Source organism: Mercenaria mercenaria, chromosome 12, assembly GCF_021730395.1.
Source record: "Mercenaria mercenaria strain notata chromosome 12, MADL_Memer_1, whole genome shotgun sequence".
NCBI classification, from domain to species: Eukaryota; Metazoa; Mollusca; class Bivalvia; order Venerida; family Veneridae; genus Mercenaria; species Mercenaria mercenaria.
The window spans coordinates 25,937,047-25,962,953 of NC_069372.1; the positions used below are offsets into that span (position 1 = coordinate 25,937,047).

Genomic DNA, 25,907 nt, shown 5'->3' on the forward strand with positions numbered 1-25,907 from the left:
AGAAGTATATCAAACTTGACCTGTAGCGTCATGACATGGACCTCAGTCTTATTTGATCAAATAGTTCCCTTTCGACAGCGTATATCAGTCAGCAATAAAACTTGCAAAACCTTTAAACAACTTCTTCAGTGGATATTTCACTTACATTGTACTTGGTCTGTAACGTCCTTGGAAATGCCTTTCATGAGATTGTTCCATGCAGATGTTTCGCTTTACAGCGCTTAGGGACCAAAAGGCAAAAAATGAAATGACCCTTAAACGAATTCTTCTTATGAATTGATGGATGTCCACCAGTAGTGGAAAGAAGCATTCTTGTAACAACCTTTCATCATCATCATCATCATCATCATCATCATCACCTGTTCTATTATTTATAAGTAGATCTATTATTATTACCTGCAGTGGATATACTTCCATCGAGCACATATCTGTTCCATTAATAGCGGCAATATTTATACCCTGCCCGTAAGCACATCCATACGGTTTACTTTCCATGGCAGAAGAACATTCTTCAATGGTATTACACGCGAGTAGTGAACGCAGCAGTATTGCCAAGGGAACTCCTGTCCTATTTGCTTTCTTTGGTAATAATGAGTTCAGGCTTATTACCAGAGACTTATTCATTCCACAGCAAAATCCATTTAAATAAGCTGGGTGATTGAAAGATACAAACTGCTCAATCACGCGCTCTTTCTCGTCTGCTATAGTCACGTGCACAATACAAACGCAGGAAGACACGTCTTCTGTCCAGTCGTCGTTATGTCCGATAATCCTGCATTGTTTTCTATTAACCAGAACATCAGTGCATCCTTTCTCACCATTTTCTTTTTCATCCGTTCTTCTAAACATTTCTTCCAAGTGACAAAACTTTAGTTCTGATGAAATCTGCACCAGAAAAAGCTCTTCAAACTTCACTTCCGCCCCATCCGCCATGCCCTGGATTTCTGACATAATATTCGAATGGGACGTACGGGCGGTTGACATGTACTGATCAACTATCCGTTGTCCTTCCTTTCCGTTGTAAAACGTTCTATACTGTTTAAATTCGTTTGAAGTGTCTATGTAGTCCTGAATCCATCCTGGAAGAATTAAATGAAATCGAATAAATGACTTTTACAAGTAATGAGTATACATGTTTATAAGTGCATAAATAAAAAGCCTCATTATAAATGTGAAATTTATAAAAACTACAGGCTCGGTTTCGGTCATGCTGTATGGATGAAACTTACATTTAACAAATCTAAAACATCTCTCATTTCTCTTATTGGGGCAAATAAACTAATAGTATAAGAAATGATCGTTCTGACACAGTTTGACCTCATTTGAACCCTTACCCTTGACCTAAACTGACCAATGCTGGCAAACTAAAAAAACCACAGGTTTTTACAAAGTACTGTGAAAACCTCTAGTTTGACAAAGTGAATCTATTTTAGTAACGTTTACAGTGTGAACGTTTATTTTTAGATCGTGTACAATGTTCACGTTTACGTTTACAGTGTAAACGTTTATTTTTAGCATTAGTGGAATTTCTATGTATTATATCACTTCCGTGTACAATGTTCACGTTTATTTATAGTAACGTTTACAGTGTAAACGCTTATTTTTAGACGGAACGTAAGTTCCCTAAGAACCGTTGGGTCTGATCAGCAGTAATTGGTGTTAAATGTTTTAAACGTATATATTATTTCAATGTGAAATAGGAAATAGTCATTTATTCACTTTGTTTTACATTGTTAACTTTTAGTATTTTGTACAATAAATCATACATTGTCATACCATCTTGTAACATTTTAATGGAAAATAAACAATAGTAACCACACAATACACTTGTTTTGTCTTGATATTGTATGTTATTGTATTTTACATCTGGGATGTAACTAATTATTTCTTTTGGTGGAGGAAGTCCGAATGGGTCAAGGTATATTTTATTCACATAACATACCCAGTGTGTTCCACACCCAACAGAGTCGTCCAAATTGATTATTCCACATTCGACCTTTGGTCCTTTTGTTTTTGGTAAATTCTTTCTACTAAATACACCCCTAAAGTTTTTAATTTTTAATTGTTTTACCAATTGTTCAATTTCAAAGTTAGAAATAGGTTTGTTTATAATTTTTTTTACTATAGGAATTCGTCTGTAAGGTCTCCATTGAGAATCAATTTGTATACCTTTTCCACTAAGAAGGGATGTAATAAGAGGAATACCCAAACAAGCAGCTAGCATACCTAAGAACCCACCGTCTTGTTTTTGTTTTTGTGATAATTTAATTACTCCAGATCCCTTTAATTATTTTTTTTGATTAGGTGTAAGATATGGCGATATCATGTTTCTCTTATTATTAGCTATCGAAATCATACCATTTCCAAGTATTTTACTAACACCAGTTCTGGCAAGATCGGACAAAGCTCCGACGCCTAACGGTCCTAATATTTTTGGAGCTATTTTTGCAGCTATCGGAAGTACTGTTCGACCTAACAGACTAGCCAAAGCTCCCATGAACCCCCCATTGGCTGGAAATTTGCTTTTTTGAAATTGTAATTTCTAATCCCTTCTTATTCTTATAGACTTTTCAATTTGATTAATCTGTGTTTTTGTTAAAAGTAAAGGGAAGCATGTCAAACTAAAGTCTTCCTTCATCAAGGGACAATACCCTGTATTTACCGTTGATAAGACACATTAGATATGCGAGTTTCTTCCCTTATCTACCCGTAAGGTAACGTATCTTATCACCAATCATTCTGATTCATCAGATGTTCGACATGGTACCCGACACGAACCGGAGAACCATGGTAGAGCTCTGGTATGCGAGAATGCTCACCAATAAACAGTGTTGTCATTATCATACATAAAAGAATAGAAAGGACGGAATGGGAATCCGTATATTTACTGCAAGAATTTTATTGGATAAAATATTTTCACGATCACCTCAAATATGAACAGAATCAATAACCAACCTCATTAAAACATAGCTATGATGTAAATATAGTCATATAAATTAAAATCATAAAAATCATTTTCAGCAGTGATATGCGAATGAAATTTTAATTGAAAACATTCAAATTGTGAATTATAGGTATCCAGATAAGATAATTTTGATTGATCAACAGCTTTTAAAACTCGATTTGTAACATTTAGTGTTACAATAACGTTTTGCTTCTAGGCTTTCTTTCGATGCGGAGATGCCTGGTTATTAAATGAAAGTTCATTTTCGAGTACACACTATGAAATGGGCTAAGGCAGCCTGACATTGTGGAAAGTTTTACTTGCAGCAATTAAAAACACATGTATTTACAATATGTAACAGTACAGAAAGAAATGACAATTTAAGGCACCAGTCAAATAATTAAGTACTAAATCTTTAGGTCTATGTGACCGGTATCTCATTTGCATTTGCTTAGTTAATTAAGTATAATATGTTGCGCAACAGAACATCTGGTTGTATATCAGTATGGATAAGCGCACACTGCATGCAGTTGTCAATCCGCATTTCTGTGATCAAAAGTATTCATAAAAATTTCCGAAAAAGTCAACGTTATAGGATAGATTTTTAGTATAGAAATATGATGATTTATTTAAAAATCTGATTAATTTTCTTTCATTTCTTTTCATCATAAAGTTTTTCTTTTTATAACTGACCCTTATACAGGCGCGGACACCTGCTGTGTTTACAGAAGTTTTATGGTATGATCATGCTGACAGCTGCTATACTTAACACTTTGCTATTAATCAGAAACACATTACACGCTTATATATGTGAATACTAAGCAAAAAGCCAAACCTGCTATATGCTATTTTATTTTTAAAGCAATATTACTGTAATACTAAAATCTATTTTAAATTAAAAGATATCAAGTTAAAAGATATATCATATCAGTCCATCGTTCACATTTAGGCTTAGGATAGTTTAGACAATTATTTGTTCAACTGTAAGCTTCGTAAACCTGATAATAAAATTAAGTACTCGAATCTATGTGTCAGTAGCATATTTTATATACTTCCAGTAGTGCTAAATTTATCTATCAGTCAATTATATCATATAGCAGTATTGTCATACATACACTGTATACCAGTAATAACAATAAAAATAATGCAGTCTTATGTTCATATAGCTGTGATTTTTTCTGTTATGCATTAATGTGATTCTGATGAATAACTACGGAAACGAAAACTCTGTAAAGGTTATAAGAATTCTGATTTTTTTTATATTTTCTAAACTGAATCTCAAAAGTTATACTATTTTTATTTCGCAGGCACTAATATCTCATTTATTTCACTTTTACAAAAGTGCAACCGATATAATTCTGTCAGTCACAGTGTAGCGCGGATGTTAAATTTACAAAACTATAAACTGTGATTACTGACATTTCACATGTAACAATCTGTTACATTCTAAGACCCCGAATATTTTAATGACACGTGGTTGCGGCAATTTACAATTTTGACCGCAACAATGACACGTGGCTTTGACATTGATCGCAATCCACAGTAATACTTGACACCGGTTTTTTTAAAATAAAATAAACGATATGTAACGCAAAATGTGATAAAGGCAATATTTTATCTTAAGCTATACAATTGTATTCCAGCTACCATAATTCTAACATCTTTGCCTCTACTACGGAATACTTCGAGCAAGGCAGAGACTCTTATCAACTCGGACATTTTGGGCAGAGTGGCTAAAATGCAATTTTAGCCGTTTTTAAATGCAAATGGAAGCAAGATGCTATTGAATTACTTTAAATATTTTTATATCATTATTCTCTTTGTTTGTTATACTTTCACGTCATAACAGTGATAAAATTTGTTTCAGAGGAGAAAGAGTATTAGATGTCCTTAAAGTTAGCGAAAGACGTGGTTTGCTTGCATTTTACATAGGTTACATAGGGAAATACTATGGTTGATTTCAAATGAAATTGGAAACAAGAAGAAATAGTGTTACATTAATAAAAAAATACACCAGTGGAAAGATAAGAAAATGAATTTTATGGTAGGAACAGTGATAAATTTAAATATCAAAGCAGGAAAGAAGAATGGTCAAAACAAAATTTAATCCTTCTATATTTCAATGTAAATCAGAGGTCTGTCTAATATCAGAAAGTCTCTGCCGCGGCTGTTCTCGCACCCCGCTGCGGATAGCTTGATAAGACGCCTAAGAAGAAAAAAGTTGGGTATGTTTCCACGCAATTGCTCATATTTCAATCTAAAAGTAAGTGGAATTTTAGCATTGTTCGCTTTCGCTAAGTTTTTTTTTGTCCATCTGTTAAATTTTCTTTATATTCAATATAATTTGATGTCATTATATATTTTATATATATTTCATTTAAACAATAACAAGTTCATTTCTAATAGTATTTATTTCAACTGGTTCACCATACAATACAATTGCGTAAACACGGATATTAGCTGCTGGCGGAATATTTAATATAACTTCTAATGTAATATGCTTAGGATCTTCTGTAATTACTTCTTTTTTAAATTCTAAGTTAAAACGAACAAATCCAAACAATTATTTTAAAATTTGACATATTTAAAAGACTTCCAGTAGTTTTATTAATTTGTTTATGAGAATAATTAAGAACATCATCATAAATTCTTGATATACTTGTATATCCCGTTCCGGGATAAAAAACACTATTACCAACTTCAAGATGGCAATATTCCAGCCTGCAATTAGCATTTGCTGCATTAATTTTAAATGTATCTAATAAATGTGGATTATATTCCTATGAATTACTTTTATCAGGTCGTTGTAAATAAACAAACACATGTTCGGGTTTTGTTACACCGGCTGTTTCTAAAAGTTATATTATTCTGTTGTGTGTCTGTTGACTGTGTTATCATTTCTCGGAGGTATTTCCACCTTGTATTTGTATATCTTTCAGAAATTAAATTAAGTCCATAATCATTAAAAACTAAACGTGGAACCCACAAAATTAATTTAGTCACAATTACCCTACTTGCATCGGCAGTATTATCTCTGTAAATTAATTCATCATCATTTGTTAATTGTAGTGTTATTTGAATTTGGCTTGGGAGTAACATGTTTTTGTTTCAAACCCTGAAAAAATGAATAACTATTTAACGGAATTTTACCATTTACGTTATTACCACCTCGGATTTAGAACTTCCTAGAAGCAAACCCTGAATTATATGTAACTTGGTCTTTCCTGCTGTCAGCAACAGCATTTTCATCTAAATAAATAAATTTATTTGTTCAAGTTGATTCTGCATAATCCTTAGATAGTTCAACTAAACTTTTTACATTTATTACCTTGTATAAATTATTACATTCATAGACAATTTTTCCATTTTGTTTAACTATTAGCTGATCAATTAGTGAAGCTGCATTATTAATTAAAGCAATTTGATCATCATTACAATAATTATTACCATTAGCAAGTTTAGTAACTTTAAAACTTACTTCAAAATAACCATTAAACCAATCAAAATATGAACTTTTATCATATATTGTAAAATTATATCCACTTTTTTTTGTTGTTTAACATTATTTTCTAAGAGGGTTATTAAAGGTGTATCTAATTAAATAGGAGTTAGTTCGTATCTTTCACAATACTGTTTTGTTCTAAACATATATACAATGTATTATATATTTTTTTATTTTTTAAAAAAATTATCTGTTAATACGTTTACGCCGAGCTGAAGCCGCCTCAGACATCAGGGGATCAAGGTCCAGTCCAGATCTTGACAATATTTTATTTATTCTTATATCAATATCCTCCTCATTATTTGAATTTGTTTTTTTTGTAATTCCTTAGCAATTAAATTAACAAACAGCAGGTGTTACAGGTTTTTTTAAATTTCTGATTTTTTCTGTAATTTTATTATCAGCTAAATTCCCGACTTCCGTTCCAATCTTTTTTGTTCCACTTTCAAGTGCAGATTTTCCTGCAGCTTCCAGAGCTTTTTTTCCAGCACTACCAATTGAAGATGCAACAGAAGATGAAAACAATTTTGTTAAAATGTCAAAGATACCTGAACCATTTTGAGCGTAAAAATCATAAGGAACTGACGTTCCTGACCAAGGGTCAATATAAATAAATATTCCTTTATTTTTTGTCATAAACTTTTTTTTGTACATTATATATTTATATCTCTTTTAAAATTAGTGTAAAACTTGTTTCAACTTCATTAAAATTGACTATTCTACCAAATACATCTGTAATATGTATTCTTATTGAATTTATAACATTTTTATTAATTTCAGAATATCCGACTCTGTTTGGCTCTTTTGTAAATGGATAAGCTCTTGTTAAATCTGCAGTAATTAAAGCATAGATAATATCACTAAAATTACCATCAACAAGTGAACTATCAATAAGATCACAATGAATGTAAATTGTATCTACAGAGTTAGTTATATTTGGGGTGTCGTAGTTCCCCATTCAGTTTTATCTAAAAAAATCTCATATCCAAGCAATGTATGAAAATTTGATATTCCCAAATCCAACTTAAAATTATCACGAATTGAAATTAAGATTTTAAAACTATTTAAATCAAATTCCAAACTTATTGGAGCAATGTTTGTTTTATCAAATTCTTCAAAATCACCATTGCTTATTAGTTTCCTTTATATAATTATTGATGTCTGTATAACTGTAAGAACCATTTGTAAATATGTTATATTTCGATTCTTTACCATTATTATAACGAATTCTTTTATTATTGTATTCATCACTAATACTATAAGTAGTGTGTTTGTGAGAGATCTGCAATCTCAGGAGCCGGAGCAGAGCAGGAGCGGAGCAGGAGCCGGAGCCGATTGCGTAATTAATTAATTAACAAGATGCTTGGGGGGAGGGGGAGATTGCATCATGCGGGTGTTAATTGCACAATCGGGAGATTTAATCTCATTTGCTGAAGGCAGAAAAAAAGTGTATTGAAAGGGATCAGGTGTTTTTGGCCACTGCTTATCTTGATCAATTAATTAGTTATCTATAATTAATAACGCTTTGTTATAAGGACAAGTGTACACTTCGTCAGCTGTAGGGAGCGTAGACAAAGTCAAGTAGACTAAAAAAAGATGGATGCCGGAAAGAATTTCGAGATCAGACAACGCAGGACAGTGCGCATGCTAGAGTTTTCATTAAAGGTTCACTATGCACAAGCTGTGGTAGATAACATAGAATACGCCACAAGGTCGGTTTGCTGCGGGTGTGAAATGCACGAGCAAGCGAACTTCAACTTTATCATATTTTTATTTTATTGGCTTACTTTGTGAGTGATGAATTCCAGAGACAATGGCTTTTTTTGTGCGATATGTCTTGATATCATTAACAAATCTGACAGAATGTAAACAATTAAAATGTTAATTTGGATTTCAGAAAAGAAAATGCACATGCTGTTTAAAAAATGTTTTAAACGAACTAATTATTCACAATGAAGTTAGATATGCATAATGAAGATTTTGTTAAACATTACGGGTTGTTAATAAATGCAACTTTAGCTACGGGCCGTGCGGATTTGTGCACCTATATCACTACCTCTCATAAACAGATTCAAGGCACGGTCTATAATTATTTTGCTTGGTTGCGTTCTATGTTTCTAACTGGCCTTCTTATAGATTTTAATAATGACTGATGGAATTGTTCACCATCATTATATGTCTCTTCCGATCGGGATTTTTGTTCCATCTTTAAATGTTGCCCTATTGCGGTGAAGTACAGATTTATATCAACATACAAAATCATTAAACTTGCGCAGATGCAGCTGCTGTTTCGCCATCTTGTCGTGCGTTGCAATGTTTTTCATTGCTGCTCGTATGTTCTATTGATGCTTTGTCAATAATACTTTTAAAAGTATAAAATACATTTAGCACAGCCTAACTAAAACAAGACGTCCAAAAACCGCATGAAATGCTTCATTTCTGTGAACTGATATTTGAACCTGTTACGTACAGTTTCTCCGCCTTCCTATGAATATGTTAACAATATATTTTTATTCATTTTATGTTGCGATTACATCAACCCGAGTCCATACCTTTGAATAAGCGTTGTATTCTAAGCTGCATTAAATTCGGATAACGAATTAAAATTTCATCTTTACTGCAAAAGACAAGAACAAATTTTAAAAGTGTTGTTAAAGTAACAGCATAGTTTCTCTATGTTGCAAAAGATTTATACTGTTGCAATGATTTACAATAGGTAAAGTTTGTGAAACTCAAAACCGTTGAGATATTGTTTTAAAAAGTAGAAATTGATGGTCCTTTTGCTTACACCTTTTATATGGAAGTACTGATGGCAAATATTGACATTTATCATGCTGTATAGTTACGTGAACCTTAGGGGAAAGCAAACATAGTCATGGCAGTTCATGCTTTTACCTTCTTGCGCCCGAATACTGTATCTAAATACAAATAATCATATACTAAGAATAAAACAATAATATTATACCCTCTCAACTTTCACAGCGTTAAGCTCGTCATAGAATCGAATATCTTTGCGTTTAAAGTTATTGTAATACTTTCAAGATACCTGACAGAATACATAGATATAAGCTACATAATTATTATTGAAGAAACGCGCGCATTGCTAAGGCGATTTCTTTGTGTACGTAAGGCATATTTGTACGTGAAAAATTCGTAGTGCACATAAGTTTAAAGATCTCTAAATGTATCTCAGCACTTTGTTTATCATCGTTAAACGAATTCGTCCCGCCTGGGCCAAGAATGAAAAACATCTCGTATTAGTTCAGACCGTTTCTTTGTATACCCTCTAAACTTTCACAGCGTTAAAGACACTGATTCTGGTATGCAAGGTATGTGGCCTATGGTCTGCATATTGGCGGTAAGAGCCAATATAGAAGACTGGACCATTGATAGACTTGCTTCTGTTTATCATAATAAGCTACTGTGTAGCTACTGTGCAGTAAATAAATTGCAGGTGATATTTCTCACCTTTATAGCAAATCAGTTCTCACCTTTATATTTATTTATTTTATTTATGTCTCATTCATTTACAAACACATAAAATTACATACAGACTAAAACAATTGTAAATGACCGTTCTAAATAGAACTATAGAGACAATATACATACTCACATTTAAAAACATACTATATAACTTACAAATTCATATTAACTTAATTAAGAATTAAAATATAAAATCATGTGTACTATATTCAATATCATTTATGAATAAAATTCTTCTGGTATGCCCTTGAATAAAAGTTGACAATGACCAGGTGACTACATGAATACATCTATGGATGTTGTATGAGTACACGAGTGCATGAATGTTGAGTAACTGACCGAGTGAGTACATGAATGTACGGATGTTGAGGTAAGTAGCCGAGTGGGTACATAAATACATGTGAAGATGATGAATAGATGACCAAATGAGTACATGAGTGTAAGGATGTTGAGTGAGTACATGAATGCACAAATGCTGAGTAACTGATCAAGTGAGTACATGAAAGTACAGATGTTGCGCGAGTACATGAATGCACATATGCTGAGTAACTGACCAAGTGAGTACATAAATATACGGATGTTTAGGTAGGTGACCGAGTGGGTATATGAGTACATGTACAGATGTTGAGTAGGTGACCGACTGACTACACGAGTGTGTGGATGTTGAGTGAGTACGTGAATGCACTAATGTTGAGTACCTGACCAAGTAAGTACATGAATGTACAGATGCTGAATGAGTGCCGGAGTGGGTACATAAATATATGTACGAATGTTGAGTAAGAGTTTGTATGTGTGTGTGTATTCGGGTTAAAAGTCTTTTTCAACAATTTTAAGTGACTAAAAGAGTACACGAGTGTACGGATGTTAAGTGACCAAGCGAGTACACGAGTGTACCAATGTAGAGTAACTGACCGAGTAAGTATATAATACCTGTATAAATGTTGAGTAAGTGACCGCGTGATTATATTTTATATTTATTAATTTCTATAGTATCCTCTATGCAAATAACTTCTAACAGAATATAGCATTGTGCATATTCGTTCTTAAGATACAATAAAAGGTCATTGTGTCATTCCTTTCTAGTACACTATAATTACTTTTGTTAAGTATTTACATACTAACACTTAAGAACATAATAACAATGTTAATCTTACAGAGAGTAATTGTTACATATTCTGAAGAAAACAGCAAATACTGTCTGTTAAAAACTAGTTAAAACAAGGAGTGTAAGACCGGATCATGAAAATCTAAGCAAAGGCTGTTATAATTATCAAATATATGGCTTAAAACACTTATCATCTCATATCAGATATGAGAAGATCTGATTAACATTGTTTTTATGCATTTACCTAAGATATTTTCTAACCTTTAAAAAATGTTATATTACATAAAATACACAAGTCATTATTTATATACAAATTCATTCCTTTTTCTCAGAATAAAAAAGCAGGTTTTGGCCGTAAAATATGTCATTTCTCTACTGGTAAAAATAAATATGAACTGATCATTTTCTGACATATCCAAAAATTCTCATTTATATCTTTAGCTTTTCTATACAAATTATCTCGAATGTCACTATATAACTCGCATTTCATAATAACATGTTTTTCATTTTCTATTTGATCCTTACAGAAGGGACATAATCTTTCAGTGACCGGTAATCTTTCATACCTTCCGGTCTCAATACGTAACGGTGCCACACCACATCTAAATTTAGCTAAAGCAGATCTATGTAATCGGGACAGTATAGTTTTACAATAATTTTCTGGTTCATATTCTCGTTATGGAATCGAATATCTTTGCGTTTAGTTATTATAATAATACTTTCAAGATACCTGGCAGAATACATAGATTTAAGCAACATATAATTGAAGAAACGCGCGCATTGCTAAGGCGATTTCTCTGTGTACGTAAGGCATATTTGTACGTGGAAAATTCGCTGTGCACATAAGTTTAAAGATATGTAAATGTATCTCAGCACTTTCTTTATTCATCGCCGCTTATCATCAATAAACGAATTCATCCCGCCTGGGCCAAGAATGGAAAACATATCTCGGATCAGTTCAGACCGTTGATTATTTATCGATCTTTGTTCGCAGTCCGGCCACTTGGATTACAAGTTTACCTGGATAACTGCCCGTTATTTACCAACTGTGAATGGGACGCCGCAGGAGTGTGTATTCAGTTTACCGCAAGTATATGTAAATAGCGATAACAATCAGTCATGTCGCTTAAACAGTGCCAGCGACACCGATTGAGGATTCCCTTAGAGCAAATAGTGGCGGCAGATAACAAAGTGAAGTTTTATCAGATATATCAGATAAAAATGTGCAGGTATGAAGTGCATTTCGTTAACCGCAAGTATATGAAAATAGTGTTAGTTTGGCGCTATACGATAGACATCTTGCTGCGGCAATTCCCGATAGGATCTCTCTCTCTCTCTCTCTCTCTCTCTCTCTCTCTCTCTCTCTCTCTCTCTCTCTCTCTCAGCGTGCCAATGCTTATACAGACCAATACGCAACATAAACATCATCCATTTTCGCGCATTAAATCAGGATTTAACGGTACCGAGAAGATTACGCTTATATCAATTAATAAGGTCCATGCATTAATTTATACCAAATTGACGAATACAATAGCCTTATATCTAGATTTTTGGTATGTCAGAAGATTATTTGCATTATGACAAGTAAAAGGCTTTTTTAAGGAAAAAGTAAAAGAAACACGCACAAGTAAATATTCATATTGTAATGAAGAAAGAAAAAAAAACACAATAATTATTAATATTTTGGCAACCTCTAACCCATCGCTTGAAATAACTATTCCTTTCTTTTCGATATCCCGCACGTCCGTATTCCAGTTTCAGTTTGAAAGAAAATACTATAATGTGGTAAATCTTTTCCAGCATAGAATCCTCTAAAGAATGTTAATTAAAATTATTTCTTGATCTGAGTGAACGGCTTTTCAGTCAATAGACAGAACTATTGTACAGAAGGCCTATAATTTTGACATTTTACTAGCAAGTCATTGAATAAGACTAAATGACATATAACATGACATCAGATACGAATTTTCACAGTGCTATTTTTAAAAATTATGACTTATTAGCCCAGTAAACATTTGTTGAATATAGACTGGTCTTACAGCACAAACTATGGACTGGCAAAAGAGTGCTATGATATTTGATCTACATTTTATACAAAATACGTGTCATGATTACACACATCTACGTGCTCCAAAAATAATTGGTTATGCCCTCGTGAAATTATTCCAAGCGTGGAACGTTTCCGATATGTTTAAATACTTGTTATATATCAAAACATATATCTGCTATATACAGTCAAACCTGTCCATAAAGACCACCCTTGGGAGAGCCAAAATGTTGTCTTTATTGGGAGGTGGTCTTTATTCACAGGTTAAAATACACTGTAAATATTAAAATGGGAAACAAAACATGTGGTCTTTAGAGCCAGGTGGTCTCTATTCAGAGGTGGTCTTTAACACAAGTTTAACTGTATGTGTATTATTTCTAAGTTAAAATTTATATAGACACTTGATATTTGGATGAAACATTAGCAATTGTGTCTATGAATTGTGATAATGTGAACAGCAAATGTTCAATACATGTACTACATTTTAATTATTTCTTATCCTTTTTCTCACGTATAATTTGTGAAACACGCATAATATAGAGGATTCACTTTTGTTTCTGTGCAGGAAAAAATACATGTCACTGCTTGAATAAAGGGTATCTTAGAGAACTGTTCTGCTCAACACCAGAGGCAATACGAGCGAATCGTATTTTGATCATGCATGTAAAACAAAGTTTCTTTATTTTTCATGTTAAAGGCCTACCTTCCGTACCCGGGGGAAATGGTTATCACCTTAGCATGATCCATAATATTTTCTAATTGTCACCTAATTATGAAGTTATTAATTGTAGCTTATGGTAAACAGAACTATAGCATACATTATCAAAAGCAAACACATATGACCTTTGCCTACAAACAACCACTATCAGATATTTCAGCACAACAGGAGGTTCATCATGACCAAATGATTATATATTTTTGTACATAATATAGGTGAGTTATGTGAATAATGGGATATAAAACATTGTCAACGAAATAGTAAAAGTTAGAATATTTATTTCAAAATAAAGTGACACATGTGAATTCTAACATAGAATGAAGTTTAAAAATAAGTACATTATGTAGGCATACAAAGTGTTCAGGAGAATTGTACTGTTTGCATACTCGTTCTTCAAAACACAAATATGCATGGCCACATAAATGAAAACTAATGTGATAACTTCTTCATCTGATTTGTTCGATGACTTTTTTCCAAGAAAGGAGTTTCCAGCTTTTAACAGTGTCATTGTGAAACTTGAAATTATGTATGGATACTATTGACATTTATATCACTAACAGATAATAAATACGTTCCTATACTTTATCAGTAAATAAAATATAGACAGGAGTTCGGATGGGTAGTAATAAAATCCCGAGTACGTAGCACGAGTGATTTGATAAATCGCACCGGGAGGCACAGTGGTGTAGGGGTAGAGCGTCGGACTCCTAACCCATAGGTCGCAGGTTCGAATCCCGTCTGCGGAATTTGACCGCGACCTTCACAGTCCATTCTTTTTGCACGTGTACTGGTCAGAACTCCAGAAAAAATAATAAATTGCATCCAAACGATTTGCCATATTTTATTTACCGATAAAATATAGGAACATATTTATTATTTCGATTCTAAAATGACATTTTTAAAGTCAGTATCTCTTTAAAATTTCTGGAAATATTGTTGAAACCTAATTTTGTCAAAAGCACAATTGAACACAGTTTTGAAAATTTTGTCACATGGGCCCTGTTCTCAGCCGGTGATAGTTGAATATAACTTTGAACCACATTACATGCACATGTGTATTCAACACTAAACAATTTGCTAAAATAAAACAACATAACAAAAAATATATCTTTGTAAAAACATCAGCATTTGCCTAATGTCCAGAATTCGTTAACGTGGTTACCCTAGCTCTCACATTTGATCTAGCATTCAGAAAAAAAATGTTTTTGTCAATGTTCGAACACGACCTGCAACATAGTGATTTCTACACAAACATATAGGGAAACCACCCATATTTTATTCTACGATAAAATATACTTAGCTTCTCCACGGGTAATGCGATCGGTAAATATGACTTACGACAAACCAAACTTATGTAAACAAGCGCGTCCAATCACATTCTGTATTTGGAAATTACAATGAAATGATGCGTTCAACATAATTCATGATATTTCTAAAAGAATGTTTTAGAATCGAAATAATAAATATGTCCATATATTTTATCAGAGAATAAAATATAGGCAATCATTTGGATGAGATTTATTAAATCACTCGTGCTACATACTATTTAATTACTATTCGTCCGAACTCCTGCCTATGTTTTATTCACTGATAAAATATAGCAACATATTTATTATCTGATATAAATGTCAATACATGTACTAAGAAATGCACTGCTAAAGTATAGTATGCATCTATAATTTCATTTGACAATGTTAAATGCTGGAAACTCTTGCAAGTGGTTCTTTTTTCTTGGAAAAATAAGTTATCGAACAATTCGGATAAAGAAAATTAGTGTGGCTTCATTAATGCGGCCACACATATTTGTGTTTGGAAGAACTGAAGAAGACACACAGGACAGTTCTCCTGAACATTGTATACGAGTGCCTACATAATGTACTTACTTTTAAATTTCATTCTGTAAGAACTCATATGTCATTTTGTGTCACAACTGTTACAAGGACATTCCTTTAAATTAAAGTTTAATTTTGAAATTATTTACTCTAACCCTTACTGTTGCAATGACAATATTTTATGATTTTATGATTATTCACCTTACTCACCCATGTTTTGTACAAAAAAAGTTAATAAAATCATTTGGCCACAATGGACCTCCTGTTGTTAATAGATATCTGATAGTGGTGGTTTGTAGGCAAAGGCCATATGTTTATGCTTTTGATAATGTATACTAGAGTTCTGCTTATCATAAGCTACAATTAATAACTTGATAATTAGGTGATAATTAGAAAGTATTATGGATCATGCTAAGGTGATAACCATTTCCCCCGGGTACGGAAGGTAGGCCTTTAATTAAACTGAATTGTACACGAGTTGTATTTCTAGTTGTTTTAATTGATATTTTTCACCGTGAATATATATTATAATTGACGATGATGTGGTTATTATTTAAGAACAACAGTCTATAGAGTATACAGTCTTAGGATATCCAGAATCTTCTGTTCCTCTGCTCACAGCATGCTATCTATTTTCAGGCAATTAATGTAATTGATAATGTCATGGCCCCTACTTTGCTCAGCAGTTTATAGCACACGTCAATTACAGACTAGTTGCAGATTCTCTTCTTCCATTATGATAACCAGTATCACATAATATCCAGGAATTTGTCAAAAATATATTCCACAAATCTTGAATTGATTTGTTTACTCCGGTTGTTTTATTATTTATTCGAGATGTTTGATGGACAGGACGTTTACTGAATACTTAATAAACTATAATGAAATCCTCCATACACCTGCTTAAAGGGGGATGTTGCTAGCGGTTGGTGGTCATAGCATGTGGCTTATTATCAGGTTATTATGAATCATCGGTTCATATGTTTTATTACCCAGTGACTACTGGAAGCAAACATGATCATCCATTTCCAGCTTGACCATCTGGTCTGCTGTGATTATCTATCAGTCAGAAATATGTATTATACATGTATACTATATATTTGCAATGAAAAACAAAAGTACATTGATATACTAACTAGTCAAAGTAGCCGGTATGTACCAAGCCAGAACGCATGTGATCAAGGACCACACTGTTCAATAATATGCCAGATATTTATTTTATGCATTTTAAGAACAATATCTACAGGGACGATTAGTTAGGTTTTTATCAGAAATAGTGTTCTCATTATTGTTTATTTGATTGTTTATTCATTTTTTTTTTCAATTACCCTGTTTTGAAAATATAATTCAAAATTGACCGGCAGGGTTGTCATTAATAATCCATTACATGTAATCCTGTAATTAATACAGCTACAAGAATAAAATGTGAAATTTCCTCTTTTGAGATGCATAATGACACCATTTTGTAAGAAAGAATATGTGATTGTTACATTAGTCTTTTACATTTTCAAGTATAGTTCAGTACATTTTAATTATATAGTATAACTGTAATTTACCAGACTCTGAGTGTGGAATGTGGCTCTCAGTTTAAATAATTACATCTATAGATACCTCATTACTAGTAAACCAGGCCAAAAAAGGTACCAAACACACTTACAACATTTCCATAGGTCTTTCTTATCTACATTTGCAATCTTAGACAAATAATAGGGCATTTTGTATATTTGAAATTTGAGTGTTGAATGAAAGTATTTGTTATAATCCCGGGCCACTTTTTTTTCAAGTTTCATACCAACACATTACATGGTTTCCACTTTGAGTGTACAATGCATTGAAATCATTCTATGTATTGCATTGTGAGGATTATATACTGCAAATTTATTCTAAAATAAGATTCATAAGAACTCAATTATAAAGATACAAAACGTGCCGTCATAATATTATAAAAGGAAATACCAAGTAATGTTGAAGTATTAACATGGACACGGAATCAAATGTCTACCAATCGGCGTGATTCCAGTTCAAAGATTGAACTGCCCCGTCTCATCCTCAAAAGTGTATGTCAACTTACGATCTAGTACGAAATTTAATTTAACTTAAAAAGTCGTATATACGGAACATTTTCAGACAGTGCACATACCATTTACGATTTGATATTGACCAGCGTATACATATAGTAATCTCATAATTAATTAATATAATTAATCATTGATTACATCATGCTATTTTTACGAAATGCATCCATAATAAATTGAACTATAGCTAACTTGGTGCGTGCATTTTGTTTCAGTAATTATATACGTTTGACGAATTAACTGTGACTACACGACCTCAAAGAATTGATAGCGAGACTGGCATTGCAAAAAAATTAATGCTACAGCAGCAAAAAGCATCGTTTTCACAATCTCTTTTTTATCTTGAAAAAAGAAAATACTGATAACACCTAGCCAAATCATAAAACACATGTGATGGTAATTAATATGCAAGATAAATATATCTGGCTGACCACTAACTGAGTATCCAGTTTGCAGATGACTATTAATTATTGACATGCTGAAGCGCTAATATGTTTCCCTGGGAAATGAACATCCCCCTTTAAGACATCTGGACCGTTTATCAATGTAGTAGTATTAGTTTTCAAGCAGGATATTTTTCTTTTAATCTTTAGTGTTCTATCTATAAATTTCAATTATTTATCATGTGTAATAACTTAGGAAAAATATAAGATTGATCTTTTGAGTCCTACTTACCACAGTTATTTTTTGGCACCAAAGCATATTTCGAATGAAATTTTATAGTTCCAACAAGCGCTAAATTTTACGTTAAAATTTTAACAAAATATCATGTTGGTATGTATAGGACATATTTATTTCTTAAGATTGAAATATTACATCGAGCCATTGTCTTATTAACAATTTATTTATTCAAACTCACTAGCTTAATAAGAGTCAGATTAATAACTCTGTTAATACTTTTGATAATATTGAATTTTGAATTTGGTACAACATTTTTATTCCGTGAAGATCATTTTATTATTTTCAGTTGTTTCTTTTTTTTTCAACATCTTTTGTGACTTACCTTTTTAGATATATCAATTTTCTTGCTAAATATACAGAGCGAAACGTTGCTTTAAAACTTTAAACAGCGTCATTAAGAATAAACTTTACTCAGCATTACACAATCAGCAGAGTGAAAAAGATACTAGTTTTGTGCTCACTGTTATCTCCTAAATACTGTTATATTCTCAGCATGAAGTGGCCATAACTAATTGCTGACCACTCTGGTGAAAACTAATACTACATTGACAAACTGGTCCAAATGTATTCTGTTGGTGTAAGAGGGATTTAACTATAGTTTATTAAGTATTCAGTACATGTAAGAAAATCAGTCACAATTCATGTTTTCAAATGTGTATTTAATTAGAGAAACTTCATAGCATATTATTTCAATAAAACACAAAGGATATCGGACATTATGCTATGTATTTTGCCCAAATTTCAGTGCAATTTCATGACTTAAGTGTCTGATAATTTTTTGTTATGGCTTCAAATACTCATAAATAACTTATATACTTATCAAACTGTCACAAAAATAAGTTTATTTCATATTCGTTGTCTTGAATTTCGAACAGTTAGTGACTGAGGGTCATATTTTATGAAAAATGTAAAATGTGTATTTTTAGTGAAATAAGCATACGCATTTAAGGTTTGCCTATTAAAAAGTGTTTAAAAACAACAAATAAACTCTTACCATGCAGATTATCAGTTTTATTAACATTTTAAAAAATAACTTAAAAGCGAAAACTTTAAGTGGGACGAAACTTTTGGTGACACAACTGTACTTCAGTTCTTTCCACCCGAGCGCCCATGATAACTGATGCATTGATCATAGCCTATTGTTAGTTTTCTATACATCTATTACTATATTGGATTGACGCATGCAATACACATGCACAAAAGTGACCGGGCATTATAGGAAGAGTTATATATTGAATACATGCAATGATGTTGCTGGCCTCATAATGTTTTACATACATTTGAGTAGCTGGCCTTTTTTAATTGTAGCGGAGGGGTATATGGGACTATCTAGGCAACTGTAGGTTCAGGGGTGCCTGCGTTTTAGCATTTTATGACACATTTGGGCATGTTCTAGATGCATCGTTTGCTCTTTTCAAGGTCCCTATATATTATTGTGTAGGCACAGTCCTGCTGTGCTTAAGTAATAACGGCTACGCCACAGAGTCATTCACATTTAGCCTATACTTTTTAATGTCTAGCAAGCATTTAAATGTACTTTCTGTAAAACCAAGAATAAAACAACATAATGATACAATGTAGTAATAAAATTCCGACTGGTCCAATGGAACAGAACTTAACTAGGTAGTATCAACATCTATGTAGATATTCTTGGGGTGTCAGTGTTAGTTCCTTGAATGTCGTTCTAGTATTTTGGGCGGCTTCGGAATAAGTTTCAGATGTGTGTAGGTAAATTGGTGTTAATTCTGTTGGTGTCAGTGTTAGTTCTGGGGGCATTGCATTGTTATTTCTGGAGGCATCAGTGTTAGTTCTGGAGTGTCAGTGTTAGTGGTGTTAGTTCTGAAGGCACCTGGGTCATTTCAGGAGTTGGTGTCTAGTGTAGTTCTGTTAGAGTAAAGGATGTTGGATCCAGTGGTTCTTTGGTTCGAATTAAAGCAAAGGTTGTTCTTAAAAAGCATTCTATGTGTGACATTATTGTGTCTTACAAAGGGTAAAAAGGCATTTGTACCACAGTGGCACTATTCGCATAGAAGTTCGTCTATATCTCATTGTCATGTTTAGGTTGAAGTCACATACATCTAGTTGCATATGTCTAAGCAACTTGCTTGGTCCATGACTTGCGACAGACATATTTGTCTCAGTCCTGATGGCACTCAATCGACGGACTTAGACTGACAAAAGACAGTTGACCAGATTGAAAAATTCATAAGATATACTTATCAGAATCTGTCTGCTTTCAAGCATGACATTCTATGTCCATTATTTATTTATTTATTATAGTGTTTTCTATGTTTGAAATATTTACAAAAACAAATAAATCTGTAGATATGCAAGGTTTACGAGACACAAGCAATAAGTGTCAAAATATTTTATGCAAAATTAATTTGCTGACACACTGTACGTAGTTTTTCCATTTTATATCACTTTCCCCCCTGTGACCAAGTACCATTTTTGCAGCATACATATATAATAACTATTTACAAAGGCATGTGAAATATTTTGTTGCGTCACTGGGGGAAAGATGTTTAAAACGTAAAAATGATTAATGTTCATATTTCAATAGAAAAGAGAATGAAAAATGTCCACAAAGTCATCTTTTTTGTTAACAAACTTGTAAAATTTAGTCGAATATATCAAGAAATGGTCTTTAACTATCTGTATTATGCTATTTCAGACGTCTAGCCCTTGGTCAGTTTTTACATAATTTGATAGGCAATCTGAATAGGAAAATGTCCGAGGTCCTTTAAACCTGTTCAAATACCAACATTTATCAATTTACAGAAATGGCTGAATACGGTCTGCGTATCACATTAAAAAGGGTGTGATTAGCCGATCAATTTAAGTCTTCCAGGTAGAGAAGTGCTTTCCAAACCACAGCTGTAATTATTCTTCTGTAATTAAACGAAACAAAATTGCACACCTACGAATTAAAAGTGTTAAAGTGTGGTGTTTAGTTTTGCTATTTGCAAAATGATAGATGATAGATGTCAGAATGACACAAATGATATGAAAACCTTATGTGTTTTTTGTCTTTCAACAATTCGACGACCATCTTTTTTAAAGATCTTTCTTGTTTAAGATTTGTAGTCTTATGTAATTTTAGTTCAGCATTCAATGTACTGATTTTGGGACTTATTTTAAATCTAATTTGTTGGTATGATACCAGACCTTGTTTCACAGCCTTTGTTTAAGAGTATACTTATCTGCAGCTGTAACAGTTTTCACCAAATATTTTAATTGAAAGCACATGTATTTCAAGACACTGAGAAACAAATAGGTGCAGTGAGATATACATAATGCATTTTTCAGTTCATGAGATTGAGATACATTTGATTTATTAAGCTTTCAACAGAATCCTGCAATATGGGGTAACTTTAAAAGTTCAAGTTATGTTGATAGGTTACGGGAACATGTGTGCGTGTTTTATTATTTTATTGCTGTGTCAAAATATTGAATTGAATGGCAGAACTCTGTGTGTACGCCCGTTCGCCTGTCTGTCTGTCTGTCTGTCTGTCTGTCCATTAGTCTGTCCATTGATCAAATAAGGAAGACCCTGCTGTAACTTTAAAACCATTTTACATGAAAACTAGAACAATAGTAGAAGGTAGTCTGAATAAAGAGCCGATCGTGGAATTGCCTACAGTTTCAGTAAGGAAGTGGATGGAAAGAAACATTACAGGCATATACCACTGTATAAAACCAATTGTCAGTAAATGTTCGAGTTTGTTAAAGATAGTTCGTTGTTGTTGTTTTTTTTTCTCTATATGAGACTATTTTCCTTATAAAGTTTTATACATTTACATTATACATATCAAGTAAATGCAGAGTAGGAAATGAACATAAAAAGATGTATTTTCCGTTTTTAAATATTTAGTAGAAATTATCATCCAAGAATAGGTAACATTTCACAAGTGACTATGTACAAGTTTTCAAGCACTATTCCGCATTCCATTTGATAGATATAGTTTCCTTTTCAACATCTGGGACAATATTAGTTTTCAATAAAGGCTTTATTACATAAATAAACCAGCGTTTTGAGTGTCAATACATTTATAGAAGAATTTGCAACTGGAGGTATGCACAGGCAGAAGTCCCGTATATCTCTCGAAACAAAACCAAGATTAAAGTGCCAATAATAATTTATTCAAGTGAAAACGAAAGTGGTAGACTATAAAGATGTTTCGGGTTTTCAACTATAACGATGCTAATATAAAAAAAATGTATGCAAACATAGGGAAAGAAAATGTAGTTTTGACTGCAGTTAAGGCTTTCAAATATTTCTTTTAGTGTCGAATGTTTCCCGACAGCTCATTGTTTTATATTACTATGCTTCTGTTAAACAATATAAAACATGATATATACATAATAAAACACAAGTAAATGGCCATTCGGGTGTGTGCGTGTGAGTAAAATTTAAATAGGTGAAAATCCACTGTGCACATTAACACGAATGCCATAGAGCAGATAGTGAATAACTCAGTGTTAAGTATGGAATCACCCTTTTTCTTTTTTAGACTCTACACCAGTTTTACTACCATTCACGCGATAGCGGTAAGTGTCCTATCCTTTGCACGGAACGTTTAGACGGGGGCGGATAAGCCCTATAAATGTCAGCGAACTTTACTTTTGTACCTTCCATCGCTAGTGTCACGTCTTCCTTGTTTTTCTCTTCGTCCCAGTAACCTTCTCGTCTGTACACAAATGGGATGTTAGGGTGTACAAGTTCTTTGGGGTATCCTACGGGTTGCAGAAACACGTTAAATATGTAATTATTCAACATCTGGTCAGAGAGCGGTTAGTGTCCTACCATTTGCACGGGACGTTTAGACGGGGGCGGATTAACCCTATAAATGTCAGCGAACGTAATTTTTGCGGTGGGCCGCTTGCGGCCTCTGCCGCTAAGTTAACACTCACAGTTTCAAAGTGTGTCATCGCGCGGAAGATCGAAAATTGGAGACAATCCGAATAACACATCAAATTGAAGCGTAATAATTCTTGTAAAACGGATAGTTTAATGAGAAGAAGGGTTAATGGTTACTTCGTGATGATTTATAAAGTATTTATATCTTGTATGGTAAACCTGTTTTATACAGTAATAAACCCGTCAAACTAGTTCAATAACAGAACTATTTGACTTCGCGGAATGTCATTGGACAAAACCAAACAACACACTGTGACAAAATAGTCCACATTTTCATTGTTATTACACCGTAAAAATGCATTTGATGAAGTTTGTATATTATCCTACTTTCGTGCATTTTAATAAGAATAAAGAAGAAAATCTAGGCGAATGATATTTTTTGTTTTAATAGGTATTACCGGACTTCTTTAATTATTGTTGTTTATGACGCCATCTTGTTTTTGTGAATGAAACAACAACAACAACTTCTAAAGGACATATCTGTTTATGCGGTGATTTTTTTTATAAAACGAGCTTTTAATAGGAACGTGAGACCGTGTCAAGGTGTCACTAATATATAGCGTATGCCTTCCGTATGTGCAATTACCACAAAATAGTTTTTTATAACGGAAACGTTCAAAGAAGCGGAAAATGACTCATCGATATAGCATTATAGATTTCGGTGGCAGTGGAGCGGTTTCGTAGTTTGGCCCCGGTCGATTTTCTGTATAAACAGGACAGGGTAGATATAAAGGCATATCTATCTTACTGGTTATTTATCATTATTAATTCTTTAATATATCTGGGGAATGAGGAACGGTTAATGATTCTACATGGCGGGTGTTTTAAAATTCCTAGCTCCGTACTTCCGGTTGAGGCTAAAACATAAACGTCAGAACAAAAAGTCGGCCAGACGCTCGGCTGTCATCCATCCACATTTTTTCATGTGAAAATTAGGGAAATAAAGTGGTGTTTGGGAGACACATTCCACACCACCTGGGTATGCATCTATGTTCGCACTATACATATATGCTACGAAATTGGATTTAAAAATATAAAATGGATGAATGGCAGAGTTCAAAGTGAGGCCCGGTTAGGCTAATTTTGGTCTATAAAATTTGGATGATTTGGCCAAATTTCACTACATCTGGCATGGAAAGCGACAGGTGCATAGGACCGGAGAGTCGTCTTTATGTAGTCTATAGTATCTGCAATGGTCCATAGTAGTTTTAAAGAAAAATAAGCAAAAACGAGATTTCTATGGATATTTCAACACTGGTACCCACACGTCAATGTGGAATTCGCAAATCTGCACTCCCCTGCCACCTTAATTCTGCACTTTTGGAGGCAGTAAACAGTTTTGAGCTGTTAGTGTCGAATTGGCCGGGGAAATTTACAAATAAGAGGCAATTTACGGAATGAAGTGCATATTTGAACTTCTAAATAATAATAATTGCTAGAATTGAAGTTTCAGCGGCTAGAATTGAGTTTCACTTATTTAAAGAAAATCACTTCAGTAGCCTTGATCTTGATAGTATGACGTAATGACTTGCAGGAGCGTATACATGCTTCCTCTGAGCTAGCTTAAAGTGGGGTTGTCATTTTAGCAGGGGCCTCAGGAAAACTGGAACATTGAAAAAACGGTATGGATGGCACATATATTTGAGCTTATTTTCAGATTTTACAGTGTTACTGGAGTATGGAACAGTGTAGCAGTTGGGGCTATCGTTTTCGGGGAATTTTCTGCAGCGATTTAAAAAATGGCAAATTTAGCTTTTTTCATCATCAGTTTCGGCGACCGGGAGAGCACAAAATTCAGGTCTTGTAAACAGAAAACTAGATATTAGAGATGTATTGTAGATGGTTTGTAAAGATAGACATACAGTGATGTTAATGTTGCAATATCTTTATTTCAGGTGTGTGGTTACAGACTTTTGTGTGAGGTTTTGAAAGTTAGGTAGGCGACTCCAGGCCGAGAAGCTCAGAAAACTGTTTACTGCCTCCTTTAACAGTTTAAAAAAGTCTCATCAAGGAATATTGCATTTGGAATGGAATGTTATTGAGGAAAAGGTTATCTATTTTTCTATCAAGCAGCGTTATGGCTTGTGTGTAGATTTAAATCGGGCCTTACGTTTGCTTGGTAAGAATGGGTATTCCAACTTGCAACTAGATACTACTAACTAGCAGAACTTCGGATACTTCACAAGTTTGGCATCAAATTAAAAGAAGATTTCTACGTCATTCATGTTCAGCAGGACACAGATTGACAGAAGGCGGGTTCCAAACACAATGTTAGCCATTGATTTTTCTGCTTTTTTTCATGATGTTTGAAATTTTTTGTCAGAGCTATTTTATGAAGGTTAATAATTTGTAGGGTGTATTGATTTTTAGCAAAGAAGTATAACTATAAATATACAGAATCGCAACTGGAGATCATCTCCCGCAGGCACGTATCCCCGCGATAACTGGTGTTATCATCTTGAAGGGTTAATGCTGACTTGATCACTCTTGATCAAATCGATAGACGCTTATTAATTTAAAACTGGTGATACATGTACGGCCGTCGCGTAATAAACTGAATCGGGTCGAATTTTCAAACGAGCACTGTTGATTTCTCAGA

General features: G+C 33.3%; 1 protein-coding gene across 1 annotated transcript in view; it reads right to left on the reverse strand.

Annotated features, from left to right (window-relative positions):
- Window positions 1-25,907, reverse strand: part of LOC123534965 (uncharacterized) — a 49,105-nt gene that overhangs the window by 899 nt on the left and 22,299 nt on the right. The window contains exon 2 of the mRNA XM_045317465.2: window positions 397-1,079. Coding sequence (XP_045173400.2) covers window positions 397-1,079 — 683 coding nt within the window. The remainder of the gene's footprint in view (window positions 1-396; window positions 1,080-25,907) is intronic.